Here is a 14263-nt window from a genome sequence, read left to right on the forward strand (position 1 = left end):
TCCACCACCACAGTGCAACACTCACTAGATTCCTCGAATCTTTCGCTTTCTTGTCTCTTTCTCAACACTCCCACCATCCAGGCCCCTCCTGCTTCGCTGCTCTTTGCTTGTTTGTTTGTTGTTGTTGTTTTCCTTCCTGAGTTATGGGCGGGGTCTGGCAGTGAAGCCCAGCAATGCCCAGGCTTAGTCAGGGTTTCCATTGCTGTGACAAACACCAGGACCAGAAGCAAGTTGGGGAGAAAAAGGGTTTATTTCATCTTACAGCTCACAGGCATTGTGATGGGGGAGGGGGGATCAGGGCAGGAACCGAAGCAGAAGGAAATACTTCTTACTGGCTTGCTCCCTGCAGTTTGCTTGGCCTGCTTTCTTATACAACCCAGGACCACCTGCCCAGGGGAGGGACTGCACCAAGATGAGCTAGGCCCTCCCACATCAGTCATTACAAGCCAATCAGAGTGAGGTGTTTTTGTCAATTGAGGTTTCTTCTGCTTAGATGGCCTTAGCTTGTATCAAATTGACAAAACAAAACTTCCCAAACAACAAAGAAACTAGCTGGCAATAGACCCTAGGCACAACCTGCGGAAATTAAGCCTGTTTTTCAATTCATGGATCACTGTGCAGTGGTGGGTCTGAAAATCATTTGGTAGATTGCAACCAACCTTAGAGAGAAGCAGAATAGAGACTGGGTCGGGTAGCCTAGTTGGTAAAGTGCTTGCTGGTATCCATAAAGCCACAGATTTGATCCCTAGCACCAGAGAAAACAGGCATGGAATCCCAGTGCTCTGGAGTAGAGGCAGGAGGATCAAAAATTCAAAGCTATTTTGGCTACAGAGCAAGTTCAAGGCCAGCTGGGGCAACATGAGCCTCCACCAGAAGGAATGAAGGGGAGGGGGGAGGAGAGAGAAGCGGAACAGAGAACCCTGGAGGGCATCCTAGGGTGAGAAGTACTATTTTGTGGTGCCTCCCTGCCGTTGTTGAGAAACATGCTTTACCATGCAGGCTCAGAGGACCCTGTGGTCATCAGAGGGCAGCACAGGTCCTCGGTGTGGGCTCCCACTCTCCTGTCCTGGGAAAGGAGACAAGTTTGGGGACGGCTTCAGGGATGGTCTGGAGAGACTGTCAAGATGCACACACACCCAGTGCTGGGACTCAATAAAGACTGAAGTTTAATACTTGATCATCAAGACAAATAGAACCTTTTTTAAAAAAGAGACAGAATTTTCCAGAGACTTTCCCACGCAACTTCAGGGCCCAGAAAGTGTGTCAGGTGGGGCTCAGCCAGCTTGGAAACACCATCTTCCGCAGAGGGACCGGCAGGTGTGATGACGGATTATACAGCAGAACATGCAGCCTCTGTCTCCAGCTGGAGAGGACGGGTTCCAGCTCCACCCCCAAGCCCTCAGCTTCAGGCAGGAGCCGCCAACCAGGCATCACTGGCAGTAAAAGGTGAGAACGTTCTCTTGGTTGCCTCGAATGAGGACGACGGGAGGTCTGAGGTCCTGGGACAGGGTCTCCAGCCAGGCCATGTACAGCGAACTGGGGCACTTTCCCTTCCTTCCGATGGGCAGGGTACTGCAGGAGGAAGAATGGCGGCAGAGGGATTGCACGGGGCTTCCGACACAGACCAGCCCAGGGCTTGCTTTCTGAACGGTACATCAGTTTGTTCGTCACTCCTTTCCACTCACTTTAAGACCTCCCCAACCGCCAGGTGCAGTGGCACACACCTTTAATCCCAGTGACCAGGGAGGCAGAGGTGGGTGGATGGCTGTGAATTCAAGGCCAGCGTGGTCTGCAAAGCAAGTCCTGAACAACCAAGGCTACACAGAGAAACCCTGTCTCAAAAAAACCAAACCTCCTGTCTTTTACAGTTCCTCAAAGAGTATCTTCAGCCACAAAGTATTTCTGAGCAGACCCGTGGCCTGCACATTCCCTCATGACCCAGTCCTCTCCGACTCTTCTAAGCTCTCTTAGCCCTGCTTACCCTGAACAACCACGGTGGTGAATGCCGAGCTTGCTCCTGACACTTGGTAAGCCACCACGCCCGGCTCTAGGTGGCTCCTTGGAATCATCTAGGTTTCTGCTTGAGGGCAGCTCCCCTGATTCACCATACCTTTCCATCCAATCCCCATTTTACTGTTTTCATAGCCCTGCACAATCTTAAAGGCATCTTTAGTCGTGTCTATCTGTTGTCTGTCTCCCACATCGGAATATGTGTCCATCCCCCTGGAGGCTGAGTTTATCCTGTCCTCTGCCCTCTGTGCCTGAAAATACTCTGAGACAGACAGGTTCAAAGCATGTTTGCTGAGTGGGAGAGGTCACTCCATCAGCTCACTTAGCACCAGGTAAGGCTTGCCTTTCCAGCCACACACCTTCCCTAAAGCCACCATGCAATGTGCTCGCGTGATGTGGCTGCGTGTCCTTGTCCTGCCCTCTGGCCCATGGAGGATGTCAGGGTAGACTTGAGCATGGCTTCTCAAGGCTCACTGTCCCAACTGCACAACACCATGCAAATAGCAGGATATCCTGGAGTGCTGTTCAGTCATGTTTGGCGATTGAGAAAGTGACTTTTTGCCGGGCACAGTGGCACATGCCTGTAGTCACAGCATTCAGGGAGGCAGAGGCAGGTGGATTGATATGAGTTCAAGGCCAGCCTGCTCTGTGACATGGGTTCAGGACATTCAACACTACACAGAGAAACCCTGTCTCACAAAACACCCTCCAAAAGCGACTTTTCTATCATGGTAAGAATTCTAAAAATGCACCAGGACCATGTACCAGTGCTTAGGGCTCAGCTTCTGGGAAATAGAGCATCCCACAGAACCAGCTCTGGTGCATGAAGCTGGGACCCTAGAGCTTACCTGGCAGCACCCTTGATGATCCCTCCACAGGCACTATTTCATCTGAGCCCTAACACAGACCAGCAGTACACAGCGTCCCCACAGAGCTACCTGGAACAGCCAGGCAGGCACTGGCTCAGAACCTGACCCCGTACGAGTTCCCTGGGGTGCTGGTATTACCATGTCCCCAGCTTTGTAGCTTTGGCAAAGTGCCTGGCTGGTGCTGAGCCTCAGAGTTCTGTAAAGTGACAGAGGCGCTACCCTGGTTGGCTGTCTGTGGGTTCACACAAGGTACAGGCAGTAGAGATCGGTCTCAATCCAGGTTCCTAGATCTTTCTACCAGCTGCGTGTGCTTGCTACCATTTCACCATGCCCATTGAGAGCCGGCGGCCACTGAAATCCGGGGTCAGAACATCAGTGGGGTAGCCACTGCCCTATTTTTACAAAGTGAGGTCCCAAGGAGCAGAGAAGGAACAAGGATGTGTATGTCACTAAGCAACTGTCCTCTTCATTCAGAAGCGTTCAGTGATCTTCCCGGGAAAGGACACAGGAGAGGGGAAAGGGCGAGTTTAGATTTCACAGGCACTCCTGAGGCTGAGGACTCTGCCATCTGGGAAATGCTACATTATTTTGGGGAACTGAATTCGCCAGCTTTAAAGGCCACAGGGCACAGGTGCCTGCTTGCTGCGAGCCAGAAACACCCACAGCTCCTGCAGCAAGCTGCAGCATGACATTTCTTCCTTCAGTGGAGCCTGTGGCCCAGGCCCAGGGACAGTACCTTTAACTCACTCCAGCACTAGACAACGACACACTTACTCTTGCCAACAGGATATGCTCTCCTTAAACCACTGATCCTTAGAACAAAGCTGACAACAAAGCAACCTCTGTTTGAAGTTGCAAGGCAATGTTTGGTGAACGCTAGATTCAGAAGTTAAGTCCCTGAACAGAACCAATGATCATACTCAGTGCCAGTCCACTCCCCGTCTGGAGGGTCCTGAGAAGGGGACCCAACTGCTATGACATCGTTTCTGCCTCAAGAAACACAACTTCCTTACAACAAGGTCCACGCTTTCAGCAACCTCCTCAGCACATGTGCTGGTCACGAGGACTCTTTGGCAATCTGGAGGGCATCCTTACCGAGAAAAGGGGTCCCTAGTCCTGAAGGGAACAGGCTCTTAACTGCTCAGAGGCTGTGGGGTGGGGATAGTTAGGGTTCCCGCCCAACACCTGTGCAGTTGTAGCTATACACACACACACACACACACACACACACACACACACACACATACACACACACGGGTGGGGGTGGGTGGGGGGCTGATTCACCAGATAAGCTACTGTGTAAGTAAGTAGACAGACAGAGCCAGTTTCTGCCCCAAACCGGCACTAGACTAGATGCCCACTGCACCTGGTCCCAGAGAGGATTGCTGCTTGGGTGTTGTCCTTAAATGTCTGAGGACAAGGGTCCTGAGCCCCTTCTCAGCCCCCTTCTGGAAGAGACTGTGGGAATCCAGGTCTAATGAGGCTGACCTCCACTTCACCTTGAGAAATCTGGGCGGGCCTCCAGCTAGGAGGGCTGTGACGCATACCCAGGTGTGCTGTCCTCCCAGCTCAGCTGGCCCAGAAGCTGGAGCCCCACTGGGGAACACCTGGCTATGGTGACATGTGTGTAGCTGTCACCTCCCAGGGTGACTGGACACACCACTGTTGCCCTCAGCTAAGCCTGCCAAGACTAACTAGTGGGATTTTGGTTTTTCATGGAATTTGGGGAAAGAGTGGAAGGTGGAGGGGGGAGATGCCACTCAGGCAAAATTTCTCATCACAGGGGTCCCCACCTCACCCCCTTGAGAGATGGATTCATTTTAATAGCAAATAAACGGGATCAGAGCGCTATGAAAGAGAACCTCGAAGCTGCTTCCGTGGCCATGAGGGAAACCAAGGCTAGAGAGACTTTCCTTCCTCACCAGGGCCACACAGTGAGTTAGCAGCAGGTGGACGTTGCAAGTCTGTTTCTTTGGAGAGAGAGGCCCTAGGGAAGCTTGCAGCTTGTCCCAGCCATGGGCCCTGGAAAGGTCACACCTCAGGCTCTCCGCTGGTTAGATGTCTTGGAGACACCTCCACTGTCTTGACTCAGGCCACACCCTGGGCCCAACCTTTCCTAGGAACAGTCTCTGAAGGAGCAAACCCCTTTCCCTCGGCTCTTTCTCTGCAGGCCCTGGGAGATGCCCAGCAATGAGTGAGCACGGCCACCACAGAGGTGTGAAGTCAGGCAGCACCCTAGGCTCAGAGCGTCCACACCCAGTTTAACGCCTCGGGGTCAAAGACTTCACTTCTTTTTTAATGCTTTAAGCCACACAGGAGGGCATTCCAAGACACCACTCGCTGGCTAGCTGAGAGCTGAAATACAGGGATCCAGGCCTTGAGGCATATATAAGCTCTAGTGTCCTCTGTGTGGCCCAGAGAAGGACTGGAAGCTGCTCCATGCTTTGATGCTAATAGTTCGGAGATCCTGACCACCACTCTACACAGGACCACATGAACTATTAAGGATTCTGCTTGTCTTTCTGCCCTTGGGCACTTGCGCAGTAACTCACAGGAATAAAGCCAGCCATTTGCTGTGGTCTAAATATGTACAACCAGAGCCAGCTAAAATTCAGCTTCCCTCTGTGCTAGGGGTTGATGGGAAATAGGTTTAAGGGCTTTGAGAGGTGATAAGGCCAAAATGGACCTAGAGAGTTCCCACCATGTTACAATTGACAAGGGGTCTCCCAGTGACAGGTGAATCTCATCTACGGCCAGAAGGCTGTCTTTACCAGATACCAAATTTGCTAACATCTTTATATTAGACAGCGCGCGCACACACACACACACACACCCGCGCCCTGTCCTCCAGAACCCTGAGATATGAGCTCCTGTTGCTCAGAAGAGACCCAGGGTGTGGTAGTTTGTCACAGTTCTGAGTAAACTAAACACATGATTGAGTAGTGCCCAGAAGTATAGTTTGAAAAGTGTCCAAGAAGACACAGTCTGGCCTGGGCCATACCTCAGCAGATTTCTCATCAGCCTAACCTTTAGCTGCTCAGAAAACTCCTTTGGTAAAAATAAAAGCACCAGCGCTTTCCACACAGAGTAACCGGCCGGCACCATCTGAAACCATGTGAGTCTGCAGACAGGACTGAAGGGGTAGACCCCTCTGGGATCAGGGTTCTGACGGTGTGCTGTCCTCAGGCTTCAAAATGCCAATCCTCTCAAAGGGCCACTTATACTGTCTGACAGGAACAATGCTGGCCCCACACTCACCCCCACCCCCGTCCTGAATGTGTGAAGTAGAGGCCCTATTTCCTCTTGTGACCCTCAAGGCAGTCTCTTTTTGTGAATCCAACGTCAGATATGGCCTATGGAGGCTAGGTGGTATCCAGGTTGGGAACAGACCATCCTTGAGTGCCTTTGAATTCTATACCCAGTATGTTACTAAGTTTTAGGCCTCTCTACAAAAACAAACAACCAACCAAACAAAAACAACCAGCCTTTGCTACACACTTACTACTTAGTTTTTGGTCAGTTTGCTACAAGGTAGAATCAGTTCTTTTGTTTGTTTGGTTGGTTGATTGTTTGTTTGTTTCAAGACAGGGTTTCTCTGAGTAGCCTTGGCTGTCCTGGACTCACTTTGTAGATCAGGCTGGCCTCAAATTCACAGAGATCCACTGCCTCTGCCTCCCAGAGTGCTTGTGTTATAGGTGTATGTCAATGCTCCCAGCTTAGAATCAGTTTTGGTTTTTGATTTTCAAGACAGGGTTTCTCTGTGTAACTCTGGATGTCCTGGAAATCACTTTGTAGACCAGGCTGTCCTTGGAACTCAGAGATCTGTCTGCCTCTGCCTCTCAAGTGCTGGGATTAAAGGCATGTGCCGCCACTGCCCAGCAATAGTCAGTTTTTCAGGTGACCACAATTGAGAAAATGTCCTCCTCAGATTGGCCTGTGCGCAAGCCTGTGGAGCATTTCCTTGCTTGATAATTGATGTGGAAGGGCCTAGGCCACATGGGCAATGATGTCCCTGGGCCAGTGGTCATAGGTGCTATAAGAAAGCAGAGCGAGCAAGCCATGAAGAGCAACCCAGTAAGCAGCACTCCTCCCTGGCTTCTGCATCACCTCCTGCCTCCAGGTTCCTGCCCTGACAACCCTGGATGACAGACAACAAGTTGAAATAAACTTTCTCCTCCCCAACTTGCCTTTGGTTGTGGTGTTTATCACACCACCAGGAACCCTATTGTACTGCTCGTGTCAGCAGACATTGGCTTCCTCTCTAGCGAAGATAACACTTTGTAGGTCTGACAAGGTGTTTAGACTCACACACACTTAAAAGGAGAATGCTAAATGCGCACACACACACACACACACACACATCACTTGTCCATGACAGTGACCATCTTATTATCAAGGAAGTCTGCCTCTGGCCTTCCTCCTTGCCACCACCTCAGGATTTTAAGAAAAAGATCCCCTGTGCTCTACATTGGAACATGCCTTGAGAAGAAGGCCACTTCTTGACATGTTCCCTGTTGCTGACTGCCAAGGAGGCAGAGGATTCCTGGTTTGAGTCCCATCTGGGGCTTCATAGCAAGCTCCATATGTTAGGCCAGGGGTTTAAGTTCTCCTGTACGAGAGGCTCTGAAAATGAAATGTCCTGCCTGAGTGAGAGAGCGCTTGGCTCCCAGCAAGCATGAAAAGGGTCCTAACAAAATCCCCGTGTTATCCCGAGCTACAGATGTGGAGGTCTTGGCTGAGCATGTTCTTGTCACTGACCACATGGAGACCCCCCCTTATTCCTGTCTACTTGCTCTGCCCTGGCTAACATCGAGGGCAGCATGGAAGCGGGTTTAGGTCCAAGGGTAACAGACCAGCCGGAGCAGCCTCTGCTCCTGTTGTCCAGGTTAGACACTCAAATCATTAGGCAAATAGGCAACGGGGGTTGGGCAATTTCCAAACTAGGGGACACACTGGCTTCTGGGCTGAGCTTCCTCCTCATGCCAAGACTGTTTGGCAGGAAAGGGAGTAAATAAGGAAGGGGCAGCGAGGAAGATCAACAATGTCCGGGCCACGTGAGGCCTGTGACCTGCCAGCTGACACTCAGGCCAGGGACCCGAGGCAGACATTGGACTAGATTTATTGGGAATCCACCGGGCTGAGTCAGTGGCATTCTGGACCCCTTTGAGCAGCTACGGTCATCTCACTAGGCCACTTTCCCCCATCCCCCTGAGCCCACCAGCCAAACCCTGACTTACAGGATGATCAGTGCAGCATCCCGAGAGTAGTCCAGGAGAATCTCATTCAGCCTCACCTGCCGGAGGGACTGGGGCCAGGGAAAGGACCAAGGTCACTTCCTACCTTCTCAACAGCGCCCACCCCAGTTCAACTGGATGTGGAGTTACTCCCCTAAATCATTCCTGACTTCCCAGCCCCAGGAATAAAGAGACCCTCGTGGGAATTAAGCACCAAATGTACTTCTTTGTTTGTTCGTTTGTTGTTTTGTTTTCCCCTTGCCTGGCTTTATTGACATGACAAGCACAGCATCATAATGGGAAGAAAGCTCTTAAGTAGGCTGAAACGTGAGCCCCAGGACTTCATGGCAGAGAGCCTGGGCAATGAACAGTGCCTACCTGAGCTCCACCGTGCCCCTCCGCAAAATGGGTGTGATAATGTTCTCCCCAGGGTTGTGGAAGAATTCAAATGAGCTAACTTACAGAGCTCAGTGCCAGGTAAAGGGAGGGCCTGGCACAAGGAAGGGCTTCTGTATAAAAGCCCGGGGGACTCAGAGCAGGGGTTGGCCCTGGCTGCCTCCCCAGTGGCAGGCTTTGAGAAGACTTTCTTCAGACGCCCTGCTTAATCAGTACTTTCTGAAGAGCCAGCTGGTGCCTGGCTCTTTCCCTGGCTGGGAAAGTCTCCAAAGTCCCATGGTGTGTGGGGCTGGCTGAGGGAAATGCCTTAATCTAAGGCTGTCTCCGAGTCCCTCAGAAATGAGGTCAACTCCTGGAACCTCAGGGTGGTGGATGGATATTCAGTGTTGGGAAAGGAACACAAGGCAAGTGCATTTACCCAGTCTGGAACTCTCCCTGCCTCACTGTCGACATCTTGGATGCCCAGTTCTTGGTTGTGAGGGCTGCCCTGGGCCTTGCAGGACCTTTAGCAGTGCCCCTGGTCTCTATGGAGTATGTGGCAGCTGTAATGCACATCCCTCGAGCTGTGACCTCCAAAAATATTTCTTAGTTGACAAATGTCGCACCGTGGGGAGGGTAGCAAATGGCCCCCAGTTCAGGGCTGCTGATGCGGAGTACTGAGGGGAGAAATGGGGTCTGCCCTTGGGTGCCTGGCCTTCCCATTTTTATTCACTCCACTTAAAACTACAGCTAATGTCAAAAGAGCCTCCTGTCTGCCATACACACGATGGCCAGCATCAGTTACGCAGTGGTGGAGTGGGGGGTGGGGTGTCCCCACCAAGGACGGAATGGGGCTCTGTTGTCTCTTGTGGCCTAAGGACATCTCAGACATTGGGAAGGGAAAGCAGCATGGGTCCAAGTGGAGATTCCAAAAGCTCAGGATAGGGACACATGCTGGGCCCCCATGCCCTGGCGAGCCCCTTCCCTCTCTTGCACCTTAATTCTGTTCTTGTTAATCTCCTCATCTGAGATCTTCCAGGGACAGTCCCTCCTCATCTCAGCAACAGTAGCCTCATCTTTGAAGCCGTCATTGAGGCGGAAGGGTGCAATCATGTCCTCAAAACGCTTGGTGCTAGGAAGGAAAATACACAAGGCTGGGTGACATGGCCTTGTTCCCAGGGGAGCCAGAGATTTGGAGGAAGCCCAAGGGGTACCTAGGGATATTATCCACAGGAACATACTATTCAGAGTGAATTCATTCAACTTTGCCATTTTTATGGAATGGCTCACACGTGATGTCAGCCCCTGACATCAGCAAATGTCCACACACTGTCCACTGACCTGGACCCTCCCCTCCTGACCCCACTCAGCAAGCAGCAATAAGTGCAGCTACCCCTCCTTTGCAAGACAGACTGGACCCCATTCTCACTGAACTCCTGGTCAGCCGGGTGATAACAAGCAAATGAAACATAAGTAAGCAAGTGTTTAGGAAGCTATACCCTGAGTCCCGCAACAGGGAATAATAGGTGGGGAAGGCCTCTCTGCTAGCTGATGGAAGTGTGACCTTCTGAGGCACAAGGTGGAAGGTGCTGGGTGGAGAAACAGTTGAATGTGCAAAGGTCCTGAGGCACAGTGTGTCTGGCCCATGTGAAAAGCAGCACAGGAGCCAGCGGGGCTAGAAGAAGGGAGTAGCAAGCAAAGGAGTCTACAAGGCCAGTGCTGGCCCTTCTGTCTAGAACACCCAGCACAGAACTCACTGCTCGGCCTGGGGCTTCTGGTTGATGTCGGGAAGGACGTGAACTTCGTGAAATCCCAGTCTGAACTTGCTCAACAGAGAAATGATCCTGGAAGACAGATGCAGAATCTGTATCCACTCCATTCTGATGTTTATTAAGCACCTGCTGCATGCATTGCAATGAACGGAACAGATGTGGCTAACGCAGGGGTCCAGGGAGCCAGAGAGTGAGAAATAGGGGCAGGGTAAAGGAGAGAGTGGCAAGCAATATGGAAAAATATTTGAAGAATTTCCCAAGTGTCTGCTGGCCGACTCTGAGCCAGTGCTAGCTGGCCCCAGTGGGGCCTGGGGTGCTGCCAGGCCTGGGAAGGTAAAAGGAAGGGGGAGGTGAAGACGAGACTGAAGAGGGGTGGTACAAAGGCAACGACACACAGAGCTAAGAAGAAAAGCGGGAGCTGCTGCTAGATGGCACCTTTAGCATCTAATGGAGAAGCCCACTGTGGTCTGTGCAGTCACGAAAGGCCTCGCAGGGGAGGCAGCCATCTGGCTGGCTGGTGCATGAAGGAGACGGTTGCTGTAAACCCAAGGAACTGAGACAAGGCAATATCCACACTGGACTCACCCAAGAAGCTTGCAGAACACACCTGTGGGCCTCCAGCCCAGGGCTGGGTCAGAACCCCTAGGCAAAGCATGGACTGGATGATGTCACTGGGATGGGCTATGCCCACCAAGCTGAGGCCTACTGGGCTCACTGAAGTCAGTGAGCATAGGTAGGGGATGGAAAAAATGGGATGGCATGGAGGAGGCTGGGAAGGGGTGCCTAAAGGCCCAGGCTGGGCCCCATACCCAGGCTCCTGCTAGGTCTTGATCTTAGGGGTGGGACTTTAATTTTTTTTTTTCTAAGATTTAGTTTTTATTTACAAGCATGTGTGTCTTCCTGTGTGTGCATGTCATGTGTGTAGGGGTGTGCAGAAAGGCTAAAAGATGTCAGAACCCCTGAAGCTAAAGTTCTAAACAGTGCGGGCCGCCCAGTGTGGGTGCTGAAACTCCAACTTGTGATTCGGCATAAAAGTGGCAAGTGCTATGAGTTGCTGAACCATCTCTCCAGCCCCCTCAGCCCTTTATTCCTTTGTTTTGTTTGATGGCTTTGTTGTTGTTTTATTTCTTGTTTTGCAAGATAGGGTTTTTCTGTGTAGCCTTGACTGTCCTGAATGTAGACCAGGCTGGCCTTGAACTCACAGAGATCTGCCTGCCTCTGCTTCCTGAGTGCTGGGACTAAAGATGTGCACCAGCACGGCCTGGCTTGGTTTTTCTTTTTCTTTTTCTTTTTTGAGACCAAGTCTCACGATGCTCAGGCTGGCCTCCCAACTCACTGAATAGCTAAGGATAACCCCAACTTTCTGCCTCTTCTGCCTCTGCCTCCGCCGGCACTTAGCACCACACGCTGTGTGTGCAGGGCTGAATGTCTACACCCAGGCTTCATGCACACTCAGCACACATACCCAGCCGTGCTACACTCCCGGAAGCTGGATTTTAAAAACAGCTCTAGCAGCCTCATCGTAGTGTGTATCAGAAGCCCAGCAGGCCTGGGGTCATAGCGACAACAGACCACATGACTCACTCACTAAGTGGCAGTTGGGCGGAGGGTTTTTATTACCACAGTAAGGAGGACGTGCTGTTTTCAGATAGGCCACCTCAAGCTAAGCCAACCTCATGGAACCCAGCTGTGACCCAGAACTGAGTGGGACAGGAAGCAGAGACTGCCCAGAGCCTTCCTTCTGGTCTGTTTACTCTTTCAAGGTCCTGAAAGCCAGGTGCTGCTGTCCTCAACGCCATCCTTGGCCTTGTCAGAAGGGTCCTTGATGATAGAGTTCTCACATGGTACAGGGGACTGAAGAGGGTGACAGGGATAACACGTTGGGCCTCCTGAACTCACAGGGTGACTAGAAAAAAGGACAGGGGTGGAATCCTGGTGTCGAAGAATAGTACAGGCCAGGGGTCACCTCATAGCTTGTCCTCAGGGCATCACTAGATGTGGTTGTGCTAGAGCCTACACCAGGCTTTTCTTTTTGAACAAACTGCCCCCATTTGTCTGAGCAGGTCTCATCAGTGACCTCTAATCTTACTTCCACTTGCTGGGAAGTCACCCCTACCCGACTCCTCCCCTTCAACTCATGCCAGCTTGACAGCTCTCCCTGTATTTCTGTGTTTACTTAAGGCAAGTCACATTCTGCCTTAGTGCTGTGATTTGCATACAGTTTACCCCACACTTGGGTTAAAGTTTCATGCCCAGTGTGTGGGAGCGAGACCATGGGGGGAAAATACTGTTCTGGTGTTTACAGGCAGAGCCTTTGGGACATCTTTAGGATTGGACCCAAGTCACCGAGGTTGTATCCCACAGTTGAACTGAACTTTGGTGCCTTTATATGAAAAAGGATAACGCACATACTACCACCACCACCACCAGTATTTTGCCACGTGATACACTCTGTGTCACCATCACCGTAGCAAGAAGGTCATCACCAGGTGCAGCACTGACTGACTCTCTGGAACCATGTGCAAAAAGAAGCCTTTTTGTTTATTTTTAGAGACAGAGTTTCTCTGTGTATCAAGCCCTGGCTGTCCCGGACTCTCCTTGTAGACCAGCCTGGCCCAGAGCTCATAGAGATCTGCTGGCCTCTGCCTCCCGAGTGCTGGGATCAAAGGCATATGGCACTATGCTCAGCTAAAACCTCTTTTCTTTATGAGCCAGACTGCCTTGGGTCTCTGTCATAGTCATTAAAAAGGGGCTAAGATGCATTTCAGAAGCCAATTTTATCTCCTAATTAAAACAGAAAACGGCATTCGTTGCCAGGAAGAGGTTACAATGAAAACCCATACGAATATATCAGTGCCACCAAATTCTGGCCAGATGGCATTGCCTGCCAAGGCAATGAGCCAGGCCTCCTCTGTTTGCTTAGACAGTGCAACTGAGCTCAAGAATAGGTCAGATTTACACCAAGATCTCCTGCCAAATCAGCCAGAGACCGGAGAGGGAATTAAAAGTGATTTTTCATCAAGAGACTTGGCGTGACTTTCTGATTACTTGCTACGGCATCTCCTGGCCACTCGCGCTGTTGCATGTCTCCCTGAGACATGTCCCCTACTCTGGGGACATTCTAATCCTGCTTCACTTACCTCTGATCTACGTTTCCACAAGTCTCTCACTGATGAGGATCAGGATTTTAGCACTTACCACCGGTTCCTACCGGAGAAAACACCGGGGCACCTGTATCTCCTTAAGGTCAGCGGGGAAGCGAACACGTTGGAAATGGAGAGAGCTCCTCCCCGAGCCCCAGCCACCATTGCTGTGGGCTCGAGAGAGCTGGCCTGGGTTTGGGGACAATCTCAGGGCCACCTGGGGGTGGAGGTGGAAGGTACAGGGACAGGGAATCCAACCAGTGCAGCCCCTGTGGTTCCAACTTACGCCTTTCTCTCTTCGTCCATCCTGTTGATTTGGCCCCCAACAAACACTCGGATCTTGCATTTTCCCCATCTCTTCTTTCGGTGCAGGAGATACGGGATGAGGAGGGTGAGGCCTGGCAGGGATGATTCCCCAGGAGCCAAGAGGAACAGACTCAGGATAGAGCCCTCTGTGTCTTTACACCCCAAAAGAGCCACAGAGAAACCCTTCTCTCTCTGAACCTTGGCTCCTCACCCATGGAGGAACATACCAGACTAAACCCACAGCCCTTGGTGCTTGGTGGGTTATGGTTTGTTTGGCTAATGCAGGAGTTTGGCTCTTTATTTCTCAATATTATTGTTATTTGTCCTTTTTGAGACAAGGTTTTATGATGTAGTTATGGCTGGCTTTGAACTCTTGATCTCCTGCTTCTACCTCCCAAATGCTGGGATTGTAGGTATGTGACACCATGCCCAGCCACTGAGGTGGTTTTATTTATTTATTTATTTATTTATTTATTTATTTATTTATTTTTGAGACAGGGTTTCTCTGTATAGCCTTGGCTGTCCTGGACTTACTTTGTAGATCAGGCTAGCCT

General features: G+C 51.2%; 1 protein-coding gene across 3 annotated transcripts in view; it reads right to left on the minus strand.

Annotated features, from left to right (window-relative positions):
- Window positions 1-1143: 1143 nt before the first annotated feature.
- Window positions 1144-14263, minus strand: part of Slc12a3 (solute carrier family 12 member 3) — a 34902-nt gene continuing 21782 nt past the window's right edge. For all 3 annotated transcript variants that reach the window (XM_021657155.2, XM_021657154.2, XM_021657153.2), the window contains exons 21-25: window positions 13690-13801; window positions 10246-10332; window positions 9485-9620; window positions 8117-8184; window positions 1144-1572 (exon numbers count right to left, since the gene is read on the minus strand). In XM_021657155.2, the coding sequence (XP_021512830.1) occupies window positions 1431-1572; window positions 8117-8184; window positions 9485-9620; window positions 10246-10332; window positions 13690-13801 (545 nt within the window). In that variant the 3' untranslated portion in view covers window positions 1144-1430. The remainder of the gene's footprint in view (window positions 1573-8116; window positions 8185-9484; window positions 9621-10245; window positions 10333-13689; window positions 13802-14263) is intronic.

The sequence above is a fragment of the Meriones unguiculatus genome, chromosome 10 (assembly GCF_030254825.1).
Source record: "Meriones unguiculatus strain TT.TT164.6M chromosome 10, Bangor_MerUng_6.1, whole genome shotgun sequence".
In the NCBI taxonomy this organism is placed as follows: Eukaryota; Metazoa; Chordata; class Mammalia; order Rodentia; family Muridae; genus Meriones; species Meriones unguiculatus.